The 21720-nt window shown below is 57.8% G+C and overlaps 2 protein-coding genes across 4 annotated transcripts in view; one reads left to right on the top strand and one right to left on the bottom strand.

The window, feature by feature from the left end:
• Window positions 1-899: 899 nt before the first annotated feature.
• On the bottom strand, window positions 900-21714 carry PTK2B (protein tyrosine kinase 2 beta). Of its 3 annotated transcripts, XM_030468749.1 has the most exons (24): window positions 21670-21714; window positions 19876-19950; window positions 19673-19774; window positions 18278-18395; window positions 16736-16775; window positions 16563-16609; window positions 16198-16251; window positions 15709-15806; window positions 14847-14931; window positions 14455-14555; window positions 13735-13850; window positions 12588-12688; window positions 12361-12450; window positions 11642-11846; window positions 10866-10974; window positions 10661-10726; window positions 9382-9507; window positions 8480-8626; window positions 6721-6756; window positions 6439-6466; window positions 6054-6100; window positions 4942-5130; window positions 3901-3981; window positions 900-1924 (listed from the first exon to the last, which is right to left on the bottom strand). In XM_030468749.1, exons 2-24 carry the CDS (start codon window positions 19894-19896, stop codon window positions 1709-1711), a joined length of 2223 nt encoding a protein of 740 aa, XP_030324609.1. In that variant the 5' UTR covers window positions 19897-19950; window positions 21670-21714; the 3' UTR covers window positions 900-1708. The 3 variants fall into 3 exon arrangements, with proteins under 3 accessions (XP_030324609.1, XP_030324610.1, XP_030324611.1); XM_030468750.1 differs by lacking the exon at window positions 9382-9507 and having other exon boundaries at window positions 6054-6109; XM_030468751.1 differs by lacking the exons at window positions 19673-19774; window positions 19876-19950; window positions 21670-21714 and having other exon boundaries at window positions 6054-6109; window positions 18278-18399.
• DRC1 (dynein regulatory complex subunit 1) overlaps window positions 20755-21720 on the top strand; it is a 3953-nt gene continuing 2987 nt past the window's right edge. The window contains exon 1 of the mRNA XM_030468743.1: window positions 20755-20931. Coding sequence (XP_030324603.1) covers window positions 20755-20931 — 177 coding nt within the window. The remainder of the gene's footprint in view (window positions 20932-21720) is intronic.

Here is a 21720-nt window from a genome sequence, read left to right as displayed (position 1 = left end):
TCCATGGAGGGAGATGCATGTCCTGGGGTGTTGGGCAGCCCTAGAGCCCCCAAAAGGAGGGGAACCCATCTTCATGGCTGTGCTGTCCCTCATAAACCATTTCCCAGCAGCTTCCACCAGGGTTTCATGATGGTGTTTTTGGAAAGCAAAGGTGCAGAGATCCCTTCAGCAGCAAAGGGTGGGGGCACAGGACAGAAACATCAAACTGTTGTGGTTGGAAAAGCCCTTGGAGATCATCAGCTCCAACCATCAACCCCTGCCCCATGTCCCTCATCCCCACATCCCCAGGGCTTGCTCTGAAACCCCTCCAGGCGTGATGGGGACTCCAGCCCTGCCCTGGGCAGCCTGGGCCAGGCCCTGACAACCCTTTCCAGGCAGAAATTCTTCCCCAGCTCCAACCTAAACCTCCCCTGGCACAACTTGAGGTGTGCCAAAAGTTCCTCTTGTCCCATCCCTTCTTCCTTGGGAGCAGAGCCCGACCCCCCCTGGCTCCAACCTCCTGTCAGGGGCTTGCAGAGAGCCACAAGGTCTCCCCTCAGCCTCCTCTGCTCCAGGATCAGCACCCACAGCTCCCTCAGATGCTCCTCACAACTTCTCCAGACCCTTCTCCACCTTCTCCAGCCCCTTCCCCAGCTCCATTCCCTTCTCTGGACACTCTCCAGCCCCTCCATCTCCTTCTGCTCCTGAGGGGCCCAGAACTGACCTCACTGATTTCAGGTGAGGCCTCCCAAGTGCCCACCAAGAGGAGTCCAAGACCCTGGTGTGGGTTGTAGGATCTGTGGGTGGGAAATGGGGAAGGCAGCAGAACCAGATTGACCCCAGTAGCTCCACTGGGGTTGTTGCCACAAGGAGGACACGTCCTTGGGGCAGGGGGGTGACACAAGGACAGGCACATCAGGACTTTGCACATGGTTTATCTCAGCCAGGACAAACAGGGGGTGGGGAGATGCTGGGGAAAAGCCCAAGCCATGAGGTCTCCAACTCGAAGCCCAACCCCGAGGTGCTTCTGACCTCCTCACTCACACCAGAGCAGCTCGGGATGGGGGGGGGGAGGAATCAAAACAGCTCATCTGGAGGTGTCCTCTGTCCTCCTGGGTTGTGTCCCCCAAGGCCACAGCCCCAGAGGGTCCCAGCCCTCCCCTTGCTCCATAGGGCTGGGGGATGGACACGCTCCGGCCACCAGTGCCAGACCTGGCTCCTGTCCTTAAATAAATTCCTGTGTACAATGTCCCCGTGGCCACCACCGTGGTGGCACCTGGGATGCCAGCTCCCCCCAGTCACAGTGTCCCCCCTCCCATGGCTCCCAGGGGTCAAGTCCCCGTTGTCACATGCCACCCACCCACTGTCCATCTGTCCTGTGCAGGGATGGAGGGATGGAGACAGGGAGCTGCTGGCTGAGCCAGAGGGATCTTCAGGCACCCTTGGGGACATCCAGGTCCAAGGGATGAGGCACCCTGGTGACTTCTTCCGAAGCCAGGACTTCACAGCCTCCTTCAGAAGACCGACGAGACGATGCTAAAGCCAGGAGGAGAGGGGGGACAGGGAGGGCAGGATGGCGAGGCCACGGGTGACACACAAAAGCCAGCTCCTCCACAACCTTTTCCTCCCATCTCCACGATGGAAGTGGGGTGGTCTCTCCTCCTCCTCCTCCTGGTTTCTCCTTCCCCACCCCCTTCTCCTTCCATCTCTCTCCTTCCCCTTGCCCCTCTCACTCCACGCAGAGTTTCACCAGGTTGGCCTGGACCTTGGCTTGGTCCACGGCATCCAGGAGGTTCTTGGCATCCACAGCCAGGGTGTGGGAAGCTGTCAGCATCTGCCTCTTGCACTCCTCGCTCAGCGAGGTGACGGCGTTCTGCTGCGCCAGCCGCATCTTGGTGATCAGCTCTGCCAGGTCCTTGTTCAGCAGCTTCTGGGTCCCCTCAATCTGGCCAGGACACACACAGCTTAGGGGTAAAGGTACCATCCAACGCCCAAACCCATGATGGAGCCCCCTCTCCTTCCTCCCAAGGACCTGGATGAGGAGTTGGGCGTGTTGGAAATGCACCCATCAATGCAACGGAGGAGCAGGGAGTGCTGGAAGTGCTCCCATCATTGACCCAAGGACCCAAATGAGGAGCAGGACATATTGGAAATGCTCCCATCATTGACCCAAGGACACAAATGAGGAGTAGGGAGTGCTGGAAGTGCTCCCGTTGTTGACTAAGGACCCAGCTGAGGAGCAGGGAGTGCTGGAAGTGCTCCCGTCATTGATCCAAAGGCCCAATGGAGGAGTAGGACATGTTGGAAATGCTCCCATCATTGACCCAAGGACCCAAATGAGGAGCAGGACATGTTGGAAATGTTCCCATCATTGACCTAAGGACCCAATGGAAGAGCAGGGAGTGCTGGAAGTGCTGCCTTCATTGAGCCAAGGACACAAATGAGGAGTAGGACATATTGGAAATGCTCCCATCATTGAGTCAAGGACCCAACAAAAGAGTAGAGAGTGCTGGAAGTGGTCCCATCATTGACCCAAGGACCCAAATAAGGAGCAGGGAGTGCTGGAAGTGCTCCCGTTGTTGACTAAGGACCCAGTCAAGGAGCAGGGAGTGCTGGAAATGCTCCCATCATTGATCCAGAGGCCCAATGGAGGAGTAGGACATGTTGGAAATGATCCCATCATTGACCCAAGAAACCAACAGAGAAGCAGGGAGTGCTGGAAGTGCTCCCATCACTGACCCAAGGACACAATGGAGGAGTAGAACATGTTGGAAACTCTCCCACCATTGAGTCAAGGACCCAACAAAAGAGTAGAGAGTGCTGGAAGTGCTCCCATCGTTGACCCAAGGTCACAAATGAGGGGTAGGACATATTAGAAATGTTCCCACCATTGACCCAAGGAACCAAATGAGGAGCAGGGAGTGCTGGAAGTGCTCTCACCATTGGCCCAAGACATAAATGAGGAGCAGGACATGTTGGAAGTGCTTCCACCATTGACCCAAAGACCCAATGTGGGAGCAGGGAATGCTGGAAGTGCTCCCATCATTGAGCCAAGGACCCAACAGAGGAGCAGGGAGTGCTGGAAGTGCTCCCATCATTGATCCAAAGGCCCAATGGAGGAGTAGGACATGTTGGAAATGCTCCCATCATTGACCCAAGGAACCAAATGAGGAGCAGGACATGTTGGAAACTCTCCCACCATTGACCAAGGAACCAGTGGAGGAGCAGAGAGTGCTGGAATCACTTCCACCATTGACCCAAGGACCCAACAAAGGAGTAGGGAGTGCTGGAAGTGGTCCCATCACTGACCCAAGGAACCCAGTGAGGAGCAGGAAGTGCTGGAAGTGCTCCCATCATTGACCCAAGGAACTTAATAAGGAGCAGGACATGTTGGAATTGCTCCCATTGTTGACTAAGGACCCAGCTGAGGAGCAGGGAGTGCTGGAAATGCTCCCATCATTGATCCAGAGGCCCAATGGAGGAGTAGGACATGTTGGAAATGCTCCCATCATTGACCCAAGGAACCAACAGAGAAGCAGGGAGTGCTGGAAGTGCTCCCATCGTTGACCCAAGGACACAAATGAGGAGCAGGACATGTTGGAAATGTTCCCATCACTGACCCAAGACATAAATGAGGAGCAGGACATGCTGGAAGTGCTTCCACCATTGACCCAAAGACCCAATGTAGGAGCAGGGAATGCTGGAAGTGCTCCCATCACTGACCCAAGGACACAAATGAGGAGCAGGACATGTTGGAAATGCTCCCATCATTGACCTAAGGACCCACTGGAGGAGCAGAGAGTGCTGGAATCACTTCCACCATTGACCCAAGGACCCAACAGAGGAGCAGGGAGTGCTGGAAGTGGTCCCATCACTGACCCAAGGACCCAGAGGAGGATCAGGACAAGCTGGAAACTCTACCTCGGTGCGGGAGGTGGCGGGCAGGATGGGCAGGATCTCATCAACACTGCCAATCAGCTTCCTCAGGGACAGCCCCACGTTCTGCAGAGAGGGTGACAGGGTTAGGAGGGGGGGTTCCAGGCAGGGGGACAGGACAGGCAAGTGGGACCTGGGAATAGGCTGGGGTTCTGAGCCAAAGATCCCTTTCCTGAGAGGGGAAAGGTGGGAGATTCTCCCATCATTGATCCAAGGACCCAATGGAGGAGCAGGGAGTGCTGGAAGTGCTCCCATCACTGACCCAAGGACCCAATGGAGGAGTAGGACATGTTGGAAACTCTCCCCCCATTGACCCAAGGAACCAGTGGAGGAGCAGGGAGTTCTAGAAGTGCTCCCATCACTGACCCAAGGACACAAATGAGGAGTAGGACATGTTGGAAATGCTCCCATCATTGACCCAAGGACCCAATGGAGGAGCAGGGAGTGCTGGAAGTGCTGCCTTCATGCACCCAAAGACCCAGTGGAGGAGCAGGACATGCTGGAAACTCTCCCACCATTGACCCAAGGGCACAATGGAAAAGGAGGGAGTGCTGGAAATATCCCCAATATTGACTGAAGGACCCAATGGAGGAGCAGAGCATATAGGAAGCTCTCTCACTGGTGACCCAACAACCCAACAGAGGAGCAGGGTCTGTTGGAAACGCTCCCATCAGTCACCCAAGGACCCACTGGAGGACCAGGGTATGTGGGAATCTCTCCCACCATTGACCCAAGGACCCAAAGGAGGAGCAGGATACATGGGAATCTCTCCTATCATTGACCCAAGCACCCAAAGGAGGAGCAGGATACGTGGGAATCTCTCCCATCATTGACCCAAGGACCCACTGGAGGAGCAGGATACATGGGAATCTCTCCCATCATTGACCCAAGCACCCAAAGGAGGAGCAAGGAATGCTTGAAACGCTCCCTCCTCCATCTGCAAGACCTTCTCGAGAAGGATGCTCAGTGGGAGTCCCTCATCAGACCCCTTCCCAGCTCCCTCCCCCATTTCCCCTTCATCCCTACCTTCACCACCAGGATGTAGCCCTCGGGGGGCAGGAAGCTGATCTCATCCTTCAGCTCCAGCACAGCCCTCACCAGCTCCATGACGTTGCTGTACACTGGGTCATCCCTGTGGTCCAGGTTGGCAGTGGGGGTCGGGTGGATGGACTGGGGACACGGTGGGATCCAGGGGGAGCAAGAGTCAGAGAAAGGCTGAGGTTGGAAGGGACCTTAGAGGTCATCTACTCCAACCCCTTCATCCCTGGAGGTGCTTAAGGCAAGGCTGGAGGTGGCACTCAGTGCCATGTGGTGGTGGTAGGTCACAGGCTGGGCTTGATGAGCTCAAGGGTCTTTCCAGCCTCAATAATTCCCTGATTCTGTGATGTCCCATGCCCAGGGACACCTCTCATCCAGCCCAGGCTGCTCCAAGCCTCATCCAACCTGGCCCTGAACACCTCCAGGGAGGGGGCAGCCACAGCTTCTCTGGGCAATCTGTTCCAGAGTCTCAGCACCCTCCTGCTGAAGAACTTCTTCCTCAGATCCAGCCTGAACCTCTTCTCCTGCACTTTCCATCCATTTCCCCTTCTCCTGTCACTGGACACTCAGGAAAAGTCCCTCTGCAGCCTTCCTGGAGGTTCCCTTCAGGGATTGGGGGGCAGCTCTAAGGTCCCCCTGAGGCTTCTCTTCTCCAGGCTGAACAATCCCAGCTCCTCAGCCTCTCCTCATGGCAGAGCTGCTCCATCCAGCCCCTGGATCATCTCTGTGGCCTCCTCTGGACTCATCCCAACAGCTCTGTGTCCTTCTTGTGGTGGGGACACCAGAACTGGACCCAGTATTTGGGGTGGGGGTCTCACCAGAGCAGATCAGAGGGGGAGATCAACCTTTCCCAAGAAGGGAAAAGCCCCAACACCTCTGGGGAGTCCTGGCCAGACCCATCCACCTCCCACCCACCCCCTGCTGCTGTGGGGTCCATCTGACCCCTTTGGGGTCTCAGGGAAGGGGGGGATCAGAAAAGTCCCATCCTGTCAGGATGGGAGATGGATGCAGGATGCAGAGAGGTGATGGATGAGGAAGGAGATGGTGGAGATGGAAGAAGAGGCCCAGGACTGTGGTGTCCTGACCCAGGGAGGTCTTACCTGTGCCCCAAGTCTTGGAGGCTTCTGGGGGGGCCCCGTGAACTCCGCTACACCATCAGTAAGGGAAAGGAAGGAGAGTGAGTCCAGCTGCTCCCAGAGAGCCCTGGACATGCTGCAGGACCCATGCCACATCCCCACCACCCTGAAGCAGTCTGTCCCACCCCGGCTCTGCCACCTCCCCCTTGGTCAGACCCCCTTGGACCCCGAGACAGCCAAAGCTGCTCCCCACAATCTGGGATTCCTTTCCTGGAGGATCCCAAAGCCTGGAGAGATCCAGCCCTGAGGATCCTCAATGCAGGTTCCCCGCTCCCAGCACCAAACTGGGTGCTCCTGGGTGGGGGGCTACAGGCAACCCCCCCAACCCAGGAGAGCTTTGGGTACTCACTGTAATCAGTCTCCTTCTCTGGGAGCATCTGCAGGAGACAAAAAGAGGGAATGAGAAGCACAAGTGGTTGGAAGCAGGGAGGAAGCATCTCCAACCCTTCCCAAGGCTTCTGGTGAGGAGCTCCACACCCCCAGGACTTCATCCCCTTAAGATTTTAAGGTTATTTTCCCCATATTTTATCACCTGCCCCTGCCAAAGCAAATGAGGGGCTGTGGACACCTCAGAGAAGGTTCCCACCCCGAGACACCTTGAGCTGGCTTCTCCAGGGCCAGGACCACTCACCGGGGGAAGGTTGTTGTTCATGAACACTGTTGGGTCCTGCAGAGAGGGGAGAAGCTTTGTCAGAGGCATGAGGAAAAGAAAAAAAAAAGGGCAAGAAGAAGGGAAAAAACTGTCCTGATTTCTGGGAGACATCACAAGAATTTATCTCTGCAGGCTCCAGGGGGGTGGGAGGGGAAGGAGCTTCATGGTCCCACCTCCATCCCATCCCACTGCTCCTCCCTGACAAGGCACCAAACCCCTCAAAGTGCTGCTGCAAAACAAGATGAAGGGGTGAGGGGAGCTGGGCTTTGTTTGACTGCCTGCTGGAGCTGCTGGAATGAAAGGGTTTGGGTCTGCTTCCCAGCTGATGCATTTGTTAGGTGCCACCCATCTCCTGCACCCATTGCCAACGTGGTCACCTTGAAATGAAACAGCTCTGTGAGGTCCTCATGGGAGTGGAAATAAAGGGGTGCAAGAGGTTGGGGTGCTGGAGGAGCTGTCCCAGGACACTGGCAAAGGCATCCTCATGGGCTGCTGTGGCTCTTCAGCCACCTTCAAACAAAACCCAAACTGGTTTGGGTGGGAAGGGACCTCAAAGCTCACCCAGTGCCAAACCCCTCACATTGGGTTGGGTCCCAGTAACCTCCTGCCCATCTCCCCCAAGACAGAACCCCCCACCCCACCTCCCTCAGCCCCACCAATGAGCAGTGGGGGCTGTGGCCTCCTCTCCATCCCAACCCCTCCCTGGCAGCAGAACAGCACCCAGGAAAGCTGCAGTTCTCCAGCCCTGCCATGGCCTTCACCACCAGCTCCCCACCCTGGGGACCTCTGGGCTGTCTGTCCATCCATTCCTCACTCATTCCTCCTCTGCACACCCAGCTGCCCACCCACCCATCCATCCAGAGAATCAGGGAACCCCAGAGTGGGTTGGGTGGGAAGGGACCCTAAAGGTCACCTAATTCCAACCCTGCCATGGTCAGGGACCCCTCCCCCAGCCCAGGGTGCTCCAAGCCCCATCCAACCTGGGCTGAGACACTGCCAGGGATGGGGCAGCCACAGCTTCCTTGGGCAACCTGGGCAACCAGGGGCTCAGCACCCTCACCCCAAGCAATTCCTCCCTCACATCTCATCCCCAGCTCCCCTCTCCCAGCTCCAAACCCTTCCCCCTTCTCCTAGCCCACTCCAGCCCAGCCAGGACATCACCTTATTCCAGGCCACCACTAACCCATGTCCCACACCTGAGAATCACAGAATGCTCATGGCTGGAAAGGACCTTGGAGATCACCAAGTCCAACCAAACCATTTCTCCCTCCCTCCCTCCCTGCCCAAGATCTCCTCTCCATCTCCCCTCTCCCAGCTGCAAACCCTTCCCCCTCGCAGGCTCCCATCCCTCCAGGCCCTTGTCCCAAGTCCCTCCCCAGCTTTCCTGGAGCCCCTTCAGGCACTGGAAGGTGCTCTAAGGTCTCCCCGGTGCAGCCTTCTCTTCTCCAGCCTCAACACCCCCAACTCTCTCAGCCTGGCTCCAGAGCAGAGCTGCTCCAGCCCTCCCAGCAGCTCCAGGGCCTCCTCTGCACTGGCTCCAACAGCTCCGGGTCCTTCTGCTGATGGGGACCCCAGAGATGGACACAGCTTTACCCCAGGGGGGTCTCCCCAGAGGGGAGCAGAGGGGACAATCCCCTCCCTGGCCCTGCTGCTCACACTCTGGGGGTGCAGCCCAGGATTTTGGGCTTCCATCTGACTTTGAAGCTGTAAGAGCTGGGGACAACCCCAGGGCACTCACCAAGGATTTCTCCTCCTGCCTCAGCCACTGATAATCCTCCACCATCTCCTTCTGCTGCTTGTCCAGGATCTGCATCATCTTCAGCCTCTCCAGCTCCCAGAGCTTCTGTGCCTCCTCCCGACTGCTGGGACGCAGGAAATCTTCCTCCTGGTGTTGGGAAGTGACCAGGGAGGGGGGTCAGGAGCCAAAGCCCCCCCTGATTTTGCCACGGACACCATGCTCACCTTGGGAACCACCTTTGCCATGAGCACCATGCTCCAGGCATGCCAGCCATGCACCAGAGCCCAGCAGCCACCAACCCGGATTTGGGGAAGATTTGGGTTTCAGGCAGGGGGAGGAGAAAGCTCCGGGTGGGAATTTCCCCTCGTGGCATCCCGGGATTCTCCGTGGGCAGCATGCAGGGGTTGTCATGCATGTGGTGTGGCCATGCTTGTCACCACGGCTGATCCAGGGGAAGGGCAGGAGGAGGATCCCAGCACCCAGCTGGTTTTGGGGGCTAAAGGAACTTTGGGATGCTTCAGGTGAGAACGCCAACCCCAAGAGGGACAGCCACCTGTCCCCTGCCCCTTTGTCCTAGAATTTTCAAGGTTGGAAGGGAACTTTAAGATCATCTTAACCCTTAAGATCATCTCCAACCCCCCTGCCATGCTCAGGGACACCTTTGGGGACGTTTTTCCTTCACCAGGATGTGCATGGAGGGGTTGGAGCCTTGCATGGACCCATCCCAGCAGCAGCTTCCAGAGGGATGCCAGGACCAGCTGGGTGAGGAGCAACATGAAGCTGGAAGCAGCAGGATGGAGCAGCAGGGTGAAGCCAGCGTGTGTGTGTCCCCATCCACCCTCCTTCCCCAAGCTTTGGTCTCTGGTGACATCCTCCTGGAGGCCACCAGGATGTCCTCTTACCCTCATGCTGTGGCGTTTGAAGACGTGGTGGCGGCTGAGCGGCGGGGTGTGCAAGGAGGTGGCCAGAGATGGGGACTCCATGGGGCTGGTGAGGGTGGGGGAGCTGGCACACAGACCCTCAGGTACCTGTGGGGGTGTGGGAGGGGGCAGCAGGGGGGGCAGGGGGCAGAGGAGGAGGCTCAAGGGGGGGGTTAGTGCAGGCGGACGGAGCAGACAAGGAGGGAGAAGTGGCTGCTGCACCAGGGGATGCTGCAGGATCACAGCACCCCCAGAGTGGGTTGGGTGGGAAGGGACCTCAAAGAGCATCCCCCTGCCCTGACCCATTTATCACAGAGGGGGAAGGGGGGGTTGATGGTGATCAGAAGCCCTCAGACCCCCCTGGGATCCACGCTGGGTGTATCCAGACACTGCTCTGCTCCCTGCTGAAATGAGCACCTAGGAGGGGGCTCTGGGGAGGTTTTTTTCCCCCCTGGAGAAGGGATCTGGGGTGGATTTGCAGAGCTCGTGGTGGCCTCAGGATGAGGAGGAAGGACAGGGTGACCCAGCTGGAAATGGGGGTGACATCAGCTGTGTGACACCTGTAAGGTGGCTCCTGAAACCCAGCAGCGTGTGGCTTCCTTCCAAAGGGAGCAGAGAACCCCCAGAGGGGGCTGGGTGGGAAGGGACCCCAGAAATTATCTGATCTGAGACCCCTGCATGGTCAGGGACCCCTCCCCCAGCCCAGGGTGCTCCAAGCCCCATCCAACCTGGGCTGAGACACTGCCAGGGATGGGGCAGCCACAACTTTGCTCAGGATCTGGCACCTTCCACCCCTCTTGGCTCTCTCAGCATGGGCTCAGCTCCTTCCACTCTGCTGCCTGCACCCCTTCCTCACCCCACAAGAGCCCCCAGAAGAGCTGCTCTTGGGTTTGTCACTCTGCTGCTGCAGGACCCAGGACCTTGTGTCCTTGCAGGGGGTGTCCTGTGCTCCTGCAGGGCAGCCCAGCTCAGCCCAGCTCACTCCAGAGAGCTGAAAGCTCCTCTCCTGCCAGCTCTGCCTTCAGACCAGCCCCTCCCAAGGGTACAAAATGCCCTTTCCTGGGGCAAAAGCCTCTCTGCTACCTCCAAGGGACAGAGGAAACATGGAGAGGCCAGGGCTGAGCCCCCAGAGGTGGTGGTGGCACTTGGTGGTGGACTTCAAATCCCCAAATCCTCAAGGCCTTGAGGTCCAACGAGGGGTTTTTGGGGGTTGATCCCTTTGTTCAGGTCCTTGGGGGACGCTTCAACCATGGGACCTTACCTGGAACTGCAGCTTGGGAACCAGGAGGTTGCTTTGGGGTGGTGGTTTGTACCTGGGTCTGCTGGGCTGTGAGGGGCAGAAAGGCAATGGGTGGGTTGGGGGTGAGATCTGGGGGGGCTGTGGGGGGTGTCCCACTTCTGCTGCACCCACCCGTGGGTCCAGGCAAGGAGCTGAACCTGCTGCACAGGCTCTGCCCTCTCCTCACCTTCGGGGGTGGCTCCTGGAAGGAAGGTGGCTCCAGGATTTTGGGAGGTCGGTGCCGGTTGTTCCTCTCCTGCTCCTTGGCCAGCTCCTTCTCCATCAGGAAAATGTCACTGCAGGGGGTTGGGGAGGGGGAGATGGAGGGTGACAACCCCAGAGAGGAGCAGGGGTTTATCTCCTGTGCCTCAGAGCTGGGAGATGCCTGAGCGGGAGGGGCCATGGAAAACACAGAGGAGCAAGGAGGGATGGGAAGAGAGAAGGGAGAGGACTGGGGAGGACAGAGCATGGTCCTGATCACACCAGCACCACCATGGCTGGTCCCAGGGAGAGGTGGGGTCAAACCCCCTTCCTTAGGAAGCAGAACATTGCCACTCCAGCCCTGGCACCATCACCCCTGGGGCAGGTGGGCTCAAAGCATCTCCCATGGTCCTTGATGTTCAGAGTTGGCCAGAAAGCTCCAGCTCCCCAAAACCTTGCAGGGCTTCACCTCTCTCCTTCACCCACTTAAGAGTCACGGAATCTTTAAGGCTGGAACAGACCCCTAAGACCACCCAGTCCCAATGTCAACCCAACCCCACTAAACCATGCCCTCAAGTGCCACATCTACACATGTTTGGAAGCCCTCCAGGGGATGCTGGCTCCTGCCCAGCCTGTCCCAATGCTTGACCCCTCTCTCAGCGATGAAACTGTCCCCAGGATCCCATCTGATCAGATGCCCCCCCATTCCCCCAAGCCACGGACCCCCAACCCATCGTTGGTCCCCCTGCCTCCCCCGCTCACCTCAAGCTGCAAACCAGGTCCTTGAACTTGGGTCTTTCACTGGGGTCGTAGTCCCAGCAGCGTGTCATGAGGGTGTAGAGGACAGGGGGACAGAGGTCAGGCTTGGGGAGGCGGTCACCCCTCTCCAGGACCCCAATCACATCCTTGTTCTCCAGCCAGAAGAAGGGCTGCTTCCCGTAGCTCAGGATCTCCCACATGCACACGGCTGTGGGACCAACAGGAGGAAACCTCAGTTGATGCTAGAGCCTGGGGGACCAGCCCTTCTCTTGGGGTTTTTGGGGACCTGGTGACGTGGCCAGGCTTTGCTGGGTCACGCTGGGACACTTGGCTGCGTGGCCCTTCTGCTCCTGGGGTGAAAAATCCCCAGGAAAGAGGTGCTGGGTCTCCTGAGGAGCTGCAAGGAGCTCAGCTCCTGGGTGCTGGGGGCCAAAGGGCTGGCAGGGATGGAGAGAGGAGCAGCAGAGACCTCAGGGATGGCCATCTGCAGGGGACAGAGTTTAACTCAGCTCCCTGAGCCCCTTGGATCTGCTGGAGGAGGGAGGAACCCCCTGGTGATGGCTGAGCTGGAAGCAGCTCTACCCCAGGAACCCTTTTCCCAAGGGCAAAGCTGAGACCACTCCCTATTCCAGAGGAGGATTTGTCCCTCTGCATGGAGATGGGAATTCCGTGGGATGTGGGCAGTGCCTGGGAGGTTTCTCTGGTCCCATCCCAGCACCCACCAAACATCCAGACGTCACTGGCCGTGGTGAAGCGTCGGAAGTTGATGGATTCGGGTGACATCCACTTGATGGGCAGACGGGTGATGGATGCTGCAGGGAGAGACAGAGAGGAGTTGGAGGGGGCTGGAGAAGCCCTGGCACGGGCAGGGGGGGGGCAGTGAGGTGTCACCACCATCCCTGTCCTCACCAGGTTGGAGGAAGCCCCAGTGGCACCCCGCAGACCTCACCTTTGTAGTACTCCTCATCCTCGATGTACCTGGAGAGCCCAAAGTCACCCAGCTTGACACAGTCTGGGGAGGCCACCAGGATGTTCCTCACAGCAATGTCCCTGCAAGGAATCCCATGGAATCAGCCAGGCTGGAAAAGAACTCTGGGATCATTGAGTCCAACCCTTGATCCACTAAGGTCTCTCTGCACTCAGGAGAGAAACCCTGGGGAGGCTGGGGAGGAGGGATGGAGAAGGAGAGATCACACCTGGCCAACCAGGAGATGGGATGGAGCAGAGCTCACTCTGGGATGACCAGGAGGTGGGATTAGGAAGGTGAATTCACACCAAAACTACCAGAAGGGATGCAGAAGAAGAGGTCACATGGGGACAACCAGGAGAAGGAATGGAGAAGGAGAGTTCACACCTAACAGAAGGGATGGAGAAAGGATGGAAATGGGATGGAGAAGGAGGAGTCACACATGGACAGTCAGGAGAAAGGATGGAGAAGAAATGGAAAAGGAGAGCTCACACAAAGATAGCCAGAAGAAGGGATGAAGAAGAGTTCAAACCTGGACAACCAGGAGAAGGGATGGAGAAGGGATGGAGAAGGGATGCAGGAGGGATGCAGGAGGAGGACTCACACATGGACAGTCAGAAGGGATGGAGAAGGAATGGAAAAGGAGAGCTCACACACAGCCAGGAGAAGGGATGAAGGAGCGTTCAAACATGGACAACCAGGAGAAGGGATGCAGAAGGGATGGAGAAGGGATGGAGAAGAGATGCAGGAGGGATGGAGAAGGGATGGAGAAGAGATGCAGGAGGGATGCAGAAGGGATGGAGAAGAGATGCAGGACTCACACATGGAGTCAGGAGAAGGGATGAAAAAAGAAAGGAGAAAGAGAGCTCACACACAGCCAGAAGGGATGGAGGAGAGCTCAAACCTGGACAACCAGGAGAAGGAGGACGGATGGAGAAGGGATGGAGGAGGGATGGAAAAGGGATGGACAATGGATGGAGAAGGAGAACCCAGATGTGGGCAACCAGAAGGGATAGAGAAGGAGAGCTTACACAAGGACCCCAGGCAGTGTCTGCAGCACAGGACACTGCCAGCTCTGCCTGCTCCTGTCCCCCTGGCTCTCTCAGCATCCTGTCCCCTCCTGCCCTACCTGTGCACACAGTTGAGGGACTCCAGGTAGGCCAAAGCTTTGCTGATCTGCAGGGCGTAGAGGATGAGGGTGGGCACGGGCAGGCAGGGCTTGTTCTGCTCCAGGTATTGTCCCAGCTGGAATGGGACAGGGGGGTCAGGGATCAAGCAGGGGGATGGAATGGGGTGGGATGGGATGAGGTGGTGGGACGGGATGGGATGGGATAGGATGGGATGGGATGGGATGGGACGGGATGGGATGGGGTGGGATGGGATGGTGGGATTGGATGGTGGGATGGGGTGGTGGGATGGGATGTGGTGGTGGGATGGGATCTAATGGTGGGATGGGATGAGGTGGTGGGATGGGGTCTAATGGTGGGATGGGATGGGATGGGATGGGAAGGGAAGGGATGGGATGAGATGATGGGATGGGATGGGATGGGATGGGATGGGATGGGATGGGATGGGATGGGATGGTGGGATGGGATGAGGTGATGGGATGGGATCTAATGGTGGGATGGGATGAGGTGATGGGATGGGATCTGGTGGTGGACGGGATGAGGTGATGGGATGGGATGAGGTGGTGGGATGGGATCTAATGGTGGGATGGGATGAGGTGATGGGATGGGATCTGGTGGTGGACGGGATGAGGTGATGGGATGGGATGAGGTGGTGGGATGGGATCTAATGGTGGGATGGGATGTAGTGGGGGAATGGGATGAGGTGGTGGGATCCTGCTGACCTCTCCATAGGGATAAAGCTCCATGATGATCCAGGTGGGCTCCTCCTCTGTGATGCCGATGAGCTTCACGATGTGGGGGTGATCCAACTTCTTCATCAGCACTGGGGGGAGACCATGTCAGACACCCTGCAGGGTTAGGGGGGGCCCTCCAGGAGACCCAACCCTTCTCCTGGAGTACAGGGGCAGCTCTGCCATGAAGCTGGGCATGAAGGAAGTGCCAGGGATACCCTCGGATGGCTTCAAAGGGTTCCCAGGAGCCATCCTGTCCCCAGCACCCCAACACTGTGAACGCCTCCAGGCCCCCCCTGGTGTGAGTCTGGGGGGTCCTGAGAGGGCCCCATCCTTTCCCAACTCCAAAAAACCCCCAAAAAGGCATGAGGCCAGTGGTGTACCTGCTTCACTGAGGAACTTCTCCTTGTTCTCCTGGCTGCAGTCCTGCTTGCAGCTCTTCACTGCCACACTGAGCCTCTCCCCTTGCTGCAGGGGGAGGAGGAGAAAGGGGGATGGGGATGGATAGAAGGAGGAGAAGGAGGAGAAGGAGGAAGATGAGGAGAAGAAGGAGAAGGAGAAGGAAGAGGAGGAAGAGGGGGAAGAAGGGAAGAGGAGGAGGATAAGGATAAGAAGAAGAAGGAGAAGGAGAAGGAGGAGGAGGAGGAAGAGGGGAAAGAGGGGAAGAGAAGAAGGAGGAGGAGAAGAAGGAGGAGGAGAAGGGGAAAGAGAATGAGGAGGAGGAGGAGAAGAAGGAGCAGAAAGAGGGGGAAGAAGGGAAGGATAAGGATAAGGATAAGGAGGAGAAGGAGAAGGGGAAGGAGAAGGAGAAGGGGAGGGGAGAGGAGGAAGGGAGAGGGGGAAGGAGAAGAGGAGGAGGAGGAGAAGGAGGAGGAGGAGAAGGAAGAGGGGGAAGAGGGGGAAGAGGAAAAGGAGAAAGAGGAGGATGAGGATAAGGATAAGGATAAGGATAAGGATAAGGATAAGGATAAGGATAAGGATAAGAAGGAGAGGAAGAGAAGGAAGGAGGAGGAGGAGGAGGAGGAGGAGGAGGAGGAGAGGAGGAGGAGGAGGAGGAGGAGGAGGAGGAGGAGGAGGAGGAGGAGGAGGAGGAGGAGGAGAGGAGGAGGAGGAGGAGGAGGAGGAGGAGGAGGAGGGAGGAGGAGGGGAAGGGAAGGGAAATGGGGAGGAGTTGTGGGGCTGCTTTACCCCACCCCCCCAGGTGCAGAGGATGCAGACAGGGCAGGCAGGGGACGGGCTGCTCACCGGGGTGGTGTAGATCCCCTCGTAGACCTCTCCAAAGAAGCCTTCTCCCAGGATCCTGCCCAAGGTGACGTCTTCCCGGGAGATGCCAAAGTGCTGGACTTGAGGGACAAGGGGAGCAGGGCAGAGGTGGCAGCTCTGCTTGTCCCCTGCCTGTCCCCTGCCTGTCCCCCTGGGCAGAGCCCTCATGGCAAGGGGGAGATGCTGGTGTCCCCCAGCCCCCCCCAAGACCCCATCCCTGGCAGTGTCTCAGCCCAGGTTGGATGGGGCTTGGAGCACCCTGGGCTGGGGGAGGGGTCCCTGACCATGGCAGGGGGGGTTGGAATTAGGTGACCTTTGAGGTCCCTTCCCACCCAAAGCAGTCTGGGATTCTAGAAGCTTCTTCCCAGCTTGGGGAAGGATGGGGGTGGGAAACCAAATGGGGAAAATGGGGAAAATGGCAGGAGGTGCTGGGAGATGGGCAAGAGGGCACCCAGGGGAGGTGGAACCTACCTCCAGACCTTGGTCTTGAGGACTCATCAGGGATTTCAGCATAAATATCAGACTCTGGGGGCAAGGAGAAGGTTGCAGGCAGGGGTTCTTGCAGCTCAGGGGGCAGGGGGGGGGTTATTGCAGAACCCCCATGGGGTCCAACATCTCCCCCAGGCCCCATGGCCATGGGGGGCAGGTGGGACACCAGCCTGGCCCTGCCCTGGGATGCTCAGCTGCATCTCACCCTCTCAGGACAAGAGCTGGGGGTCTCCATCTCCCTCTCCCCCCCCCAAAAAATAAATCCCAGCAGGCTGGGCTCCTCCAGCCCTGCCTGCATCCCCTGGGGCTGCTGGGTGGGGAAGGGGGAGAAGAACCCAAAACCTCACCCAGGCTCAAGCTCTCTGACAGCGTGGACTGTCTGTCCCCCAGGTGCCTGTGGGGTGGGAGGAGGTCAGGGTCAGAGGGGGAATTTTGGGGAAGGGGAGGATGAGAGGATATCCCCCCCCCCCACGCCCCCCTTCAGGCTCCCAGCCTTGCTCCAGGGCCAGGCACTACTCACGGGGCAGGGATTTGGGGCAGGCTGGTCCTCTTCTCCCTCTCTGTGGGGAAGACAAGAGGATGGGAATTCCATGGCCACCCCCATCAGGAGCTGCTGGAGCCCCCCCAGCCCTTCCCAAAACACCCCTGCAGTGAGTTTGCTGGGGCTCAGCTGGGGTCACTCCAAAGCCAGGGGTGATGCTGTGGCCATGGACCCCCCCATTGGAGTTGGGGTCAGCTTGGATGTGGCTCAGGACCTCCCAAACCATCCCTGGAGAAGGGTGGACCCCACCAATAAGCTTGGGATCATCTTGGATGTGGCCCAGAACCTCCCAAAACACCTTTGGAGAAAGGGTGGACCCTGCCAATGGGGTTGGGGTCATCTTGGATGTGGCCCAGAACCTCCCAAAACACCTTTGGAGAAAGGGTGGACCCCATCAATAGAGTTGGGGTCAGCTTGGATGTGGCCCAGGACCTCCCAAAACACCTTTGGAGAAGAGTGGACCCCAACAATGGACTTAGGATCATCTTGGATGTGTTCCAGGACCTCCCAAACCATCCCTGGAGAAGGGTGGACCCCACCAATGGAGTTGGGGTCATCTTGGATGTGGCCCAGGACCTCCCAAATCCCCCTTGTAGAAAGATGGACCCCAACAATAGACTTAGGATCATCTTGGATGTGGCCCAGAACCTCCCAAAACACCTTTGGAGAAGGGGGGACCCCACCAATGGACTTAGGATCATCTTGGATGTGTCCCAGGAGCTCCCAAAACACCATTGGAGAAAGGGTGGACCCCATCAATAGAGGTGGGTTCATCTTGGATGAGGCCCAGAACCTCCCAAAACATCTCTGGAGAAGAGTGGACCCCACCAATGGGGTTGGGGTCATCTTGGATGTGGCCCAGGGCCTCCCAAATCCCCCTTGTAGAAAGATGGACCCCATCAATGGACCTTGGATCATCTTGGATGTGGCCCAGAACCTCCCAAAACACCTTTGGAGAAAGGGTGGACCCCATCAATAGAGTTGGGGTCATCTTGGATGTGTCCCAGGACCTCCCAAAAAATCCCTGGGCAAGGGTGGACCCCACCAATGGAGTTGGGGTCAGCTTGGATGTGTCCCAGGACCTCCCAAACCACCTTTGTAGAAGGGGGGACCCCACCAATGGACTTAGGGTCATCTTGGATGTGGCCCAGAACCTCCCAAAACATCTCTGGAGAAGAGTGGACCCCACCAATGGAGTTGGGGTCATCTTGGATGTGGTCCAGGACCTCCCAAACCATCCCTGGACAAGGGTGAAATCCCCCTTGTAGAAAGGTGGACCCCACCAATGGACTTAGGATCATCTTGGATGTGGCCCAGAACTTCCCAAAACACCTTTGGAGAAGACTGGACCCCACCAATGGAGTTGGGGTCATCTTGGATGTGTCCCAGGACCTAGGGCTTCACCCACCCCTGCAGGGAGTCTGCTGGGTCTCAGCTGGGGTCACTCCAAAGCCAGGGGTGATGCTGTGGCCATGGAGGGGTCTTGGGGTTGGGGGGTAAGATGGGTGGGGAGGCACTGACCTCTTCCAGGGAAGGTGATGAGGGAGGTTTCCAGGCCTCCTTGGAGCCGGCAGTAGCCATCAATGAGGTCAGCCATGTTCTCTGCCTCAGCCAGAGAAGAGGTTTTGATGGCCAGGGACTGGGGGGTGACAGCAGGGACACGAGGGGAGAGGTGAGCACAGAGCATGAGGCTGGGGGGATGCTGGGATAGGGGGTCCCCACTTTGGCTACCTCGGTGACCCTCTTTCTGCTCCACTCAGACCCCAGTTTCTACCCAGGACCTCCCAAACCATCCCTGGAGAAAGGGTGGACCCCACAATGGAACTGGGGTCATCTCTGATGTGGTCCAGAACTTCCCAAAACACCTTTGGAGAAGGGTGGACCCCATCAATGGAGTTGGGGTTAGCTTGGATGTGGCCCAGGACCTCCCAAAAGATCCCTGGAGAAGTGTGAACCCCACCAATAGAGCTGGGGTCATCTTGGATGTAGCCCAAGATCTCCCAAAACACCTTGGGAGAAGGGTGGACCCCACCAATGGAGTTGGGGTCATCTCGGATGTGGCCCAGGACCTCCCAAACCATCCCTGGAGAAGGCTGGACTCCCCCATTGGAGTTGGGATCATCTTGGATGTAGCCCAGGACCTCCCAAAACACCTTTGGAGAAGGGTGAACTCCACAATGGATGTGGCCCAGGACCTCCCAAACCATCCCATCCCCACCAATAGAGCTGGGGTCATCTTGGATGTGGCCCAGGACTTCCCAAAACACTCTTGGAGAAAGGGGGACCCCACCAATGGACTTAGGATCATCTTGGATGTGTCCCAGGAGCTCCCAAAACACCATTGGAGAAAGGGTGGACCCCATCAATAGAGGTGGGTTCATCTTGGATGAGGCCCAGAACCTCCCAAAACATCTCTGGAGAAGAGTGGACCCCACCAATGGGGTTGGGGTCATCTTGGATGTGTCCCAGGACCTCCCAAATCCCCCTTGTAGAAAGATGGACCCCATCAATGGACTTAGGATCATCTTGGATGTGGCCCAGGACTTCCCAAAACCCCTTTGGAGAAGGGTGGACTCCACCAATGGAGTTGGGGTCCTCTTGGCTGTGGCACCCCAAGAGTCAGCCCATGGCCAGGGCTTGGGGCAGGAGCTCTCCCAGGAGACCCAGAGCCACCCACCTGGTCCTACTTCATCCACAGGGATGTGACACCAGCTGGGGGGGTTCTCCCATCACACCCACCCCCCCAGCCACCCCCAGCACCCCTCCCAATGCTTCCTCCTCCTCCCCCTCCTCCTCCTCCTCCTCCTCCTCCTCCTCCTCTCCTCCTCCTCCTCGTCCTCGTCCTCGTCCTCGTCCTCCTCCTCCTCCTCCTCATCATCATCCATTCTCCTCCTCCATCCTCCTCCTCCTCCTCACCTGGGGGTTCCCACTGAGCCCCAGCTGCAGCAGCGCTCGCCCTTCCTCCACCCTGGAGCACTTGATGGATTTGATGTTCTTGAATTCAGCCAAGCAGGTGGGCTGGGGGGAGAGGCAGAGCCCCCAGCTCGATTTTAATCCCCAATTTCAGAGCAGACAACCCCCCCATTTGGTCCCCATCCCCCCCCCCCAACCCCTGGTACCTTTGCATCTTTGGTTGTCATCTGCCTGATGCCCTTGGGACCGATGACGAGGTCCACGGTGATGTTCCACCCTTGCTGGGAGGGGGCAGAAAAAGAAGAGGAAGGAGGGTGAGAATTGTTTGGGGGGGAGAGATGTACCCTAAAACCTGGTCCTGCCTTGCCCCACAACCTCCTGCAATGTGTGAGACACCCCTGGAAGAAATCCCCTTTCCCAGGGGGACTTGGAGAGAGGGGATGGTGGGTGGTGGAGGGTAAGGAGATGAGCAGGAGGTTGTATTGGGAGGGAATTTTTCTCCTCCTGGCCCCAAAAGGGTGACTCGAGCTCCTGCTTCTCACCCCAAATGGGTTCAGCAAACTTCAGGCCCCAGCTTGCACCCACCAGGCTTGGAGCTCTGGGTGTGGAAGGTCCCCAGGGCACCCACAGCACCTCCAGTCCCTCTCAGCATCCTTTAAAAAGGTCCCTGAGAGCCTCCCCCCAGCAGCTCAGCCCTGAGGAGGTGATGCTGGGAGGGGGTGTGCAGGATCAGCAATCCTCTCCCTCCAGAGGGGTTTTGGGTTTGTGTCTCCCTTGGGGGGATAATGAGTGACACTGAGGGGCTGGAGCACATCCAGGGAATGGCAAAGGAGCTGGGGAAGAACATGGAGAAGGTCTGGAGAGTAAGGAGGAGAGGATGGAGAAGATGGAGAAGGTCTGGAGAACAAGGAGAAGGGTCTGGAGAAGATGAAGGGTCTGGAGAGTAAGAAGGGTGTGGAGAAGATGGAAAGGGGTCTGGAGAACCAAGAGGGTCTGGAGAAGATGGAGAAGGGGCTGGGGAAAATGGAGAAGGGTCTGGAGAAGATGGAGAAGGTCTGAAGAACAAGGAGAAAGGTCTGGAGAACATGGAGAAGGGGATAGAGAACAAGGAGAAGGGTGTGAAGATGAAGGGTCTGAAGAGTAAGAAGGGTGTGGAGAAGATGGAAAGGGGTCTGGAGAACAAGGAAAAGGGTTTGGAGAAGATGGAGAAGAGGATGGGAAAAATGGAGAAGGGTCAGGAGAATAGAGAGAAGGTCTGGAGAGTAAGAAGGAGATTCTGGAGAACATGGAGGGAAGGGGCTGGAGAGTAAGGAGGAGGGTCTGGAGAAGATGGAGAAGGTCTGGAGAAGCTGTGAGGAGGATCTGAGGGAGCTGTGGGTGCTGATCCTGGAGCAGAGGAGGCTGAGGGGAGACCTTGTGGCTCTCTGCAAGCCCCTGAGAGGAGGTTGGAGCCAGGGGGGGTCGGGCTCTGCTCCCAAGGAAGAAGGGATGGGACAAGAGGAACTTTTGGCACACCTCAAGTTGTGCCAGGGGAGGTTTAGGTTGGAGCTGGGGAAGAATTTCTGCCTGGAAAGGGTTGTCAGGGCCTGGCCCAGGCTGCCCAGGGCAGGGCTGGAGTCCCCATCATGCCTGGAGGGGTTTCAGAGCAAGCCCTGGGGATGTGGGGATGAGGGACATGGGGCAGGGGTGCTGGGGAAGGGTTGGAGCTGATGATCTCCAAGGTTTTTTCCAACCAGAACAACTCTGTGATTTCCAAGCCCAGTGTGGTCTCTCCTGAGCCTGGGATGCTCCACCTGGAGGCAGTGGCAGGGAGCAAACCACAGCAGTGGCTTTGTCTGTGTTTCCACATCCCAAGCAGTGCCAGGGGCTGCTTCAGGTAGGAAGGGACCTTCAAGCCCATCGAGTTCCAGCTCAGCTCCATGGTCAGGGACACCTCCTCCAGCCCAGGGTGCTCCAAGCCCCATCCAACCCCAGCTCATCCCCCCCAGCTGAGGACTCACGATGAGCTCGCAGCGGAAGCTCTCTTGGTCGATGTTGGCGAAGGTGGCGAG

The sequence above is a fragment of the Calypte anna genome, unplaced genomic scaffold (assembly GCF_003957555.1).
Source record: "Calypte anna isolate BGI_N300 unplaced genomic scaffold, bCalAnn1_v1.p scaffold_44_arrow_ctg1, whole genome shotgun sequence".
Lineage (NCBI taxonomy): Eukaryota > Metazoa > Chordata > Aves > Apodiformes > Trochilidae > Calypte > Calypte anna.
Note: the sequence above shows the minus strand (reverse complement) of the source record. Positions and strands in the feature narration are given on the sequence as shown.

Coding starts and splice junctions, on each gene's coding strand:
- PTK2B (XM_030468749.1), bottom strand. CDS start 19,896: ATGACAACCAAAGATGCAAAG. Junction 14,556..14,846: donor GAAGTTCCTCAGTGAAGCAG/GTACACCACTGG, acceptor GTCTCCCCCCAG/TGCTGATGAAGAAGTTGGAT. Junction 13,851..14,454: donor AGCTTTATCCCTATGGAGAG/GTCAGCAGGATC, acceptor GTCCCATTCCAG/CTGGGACAATACCTGGAGCA.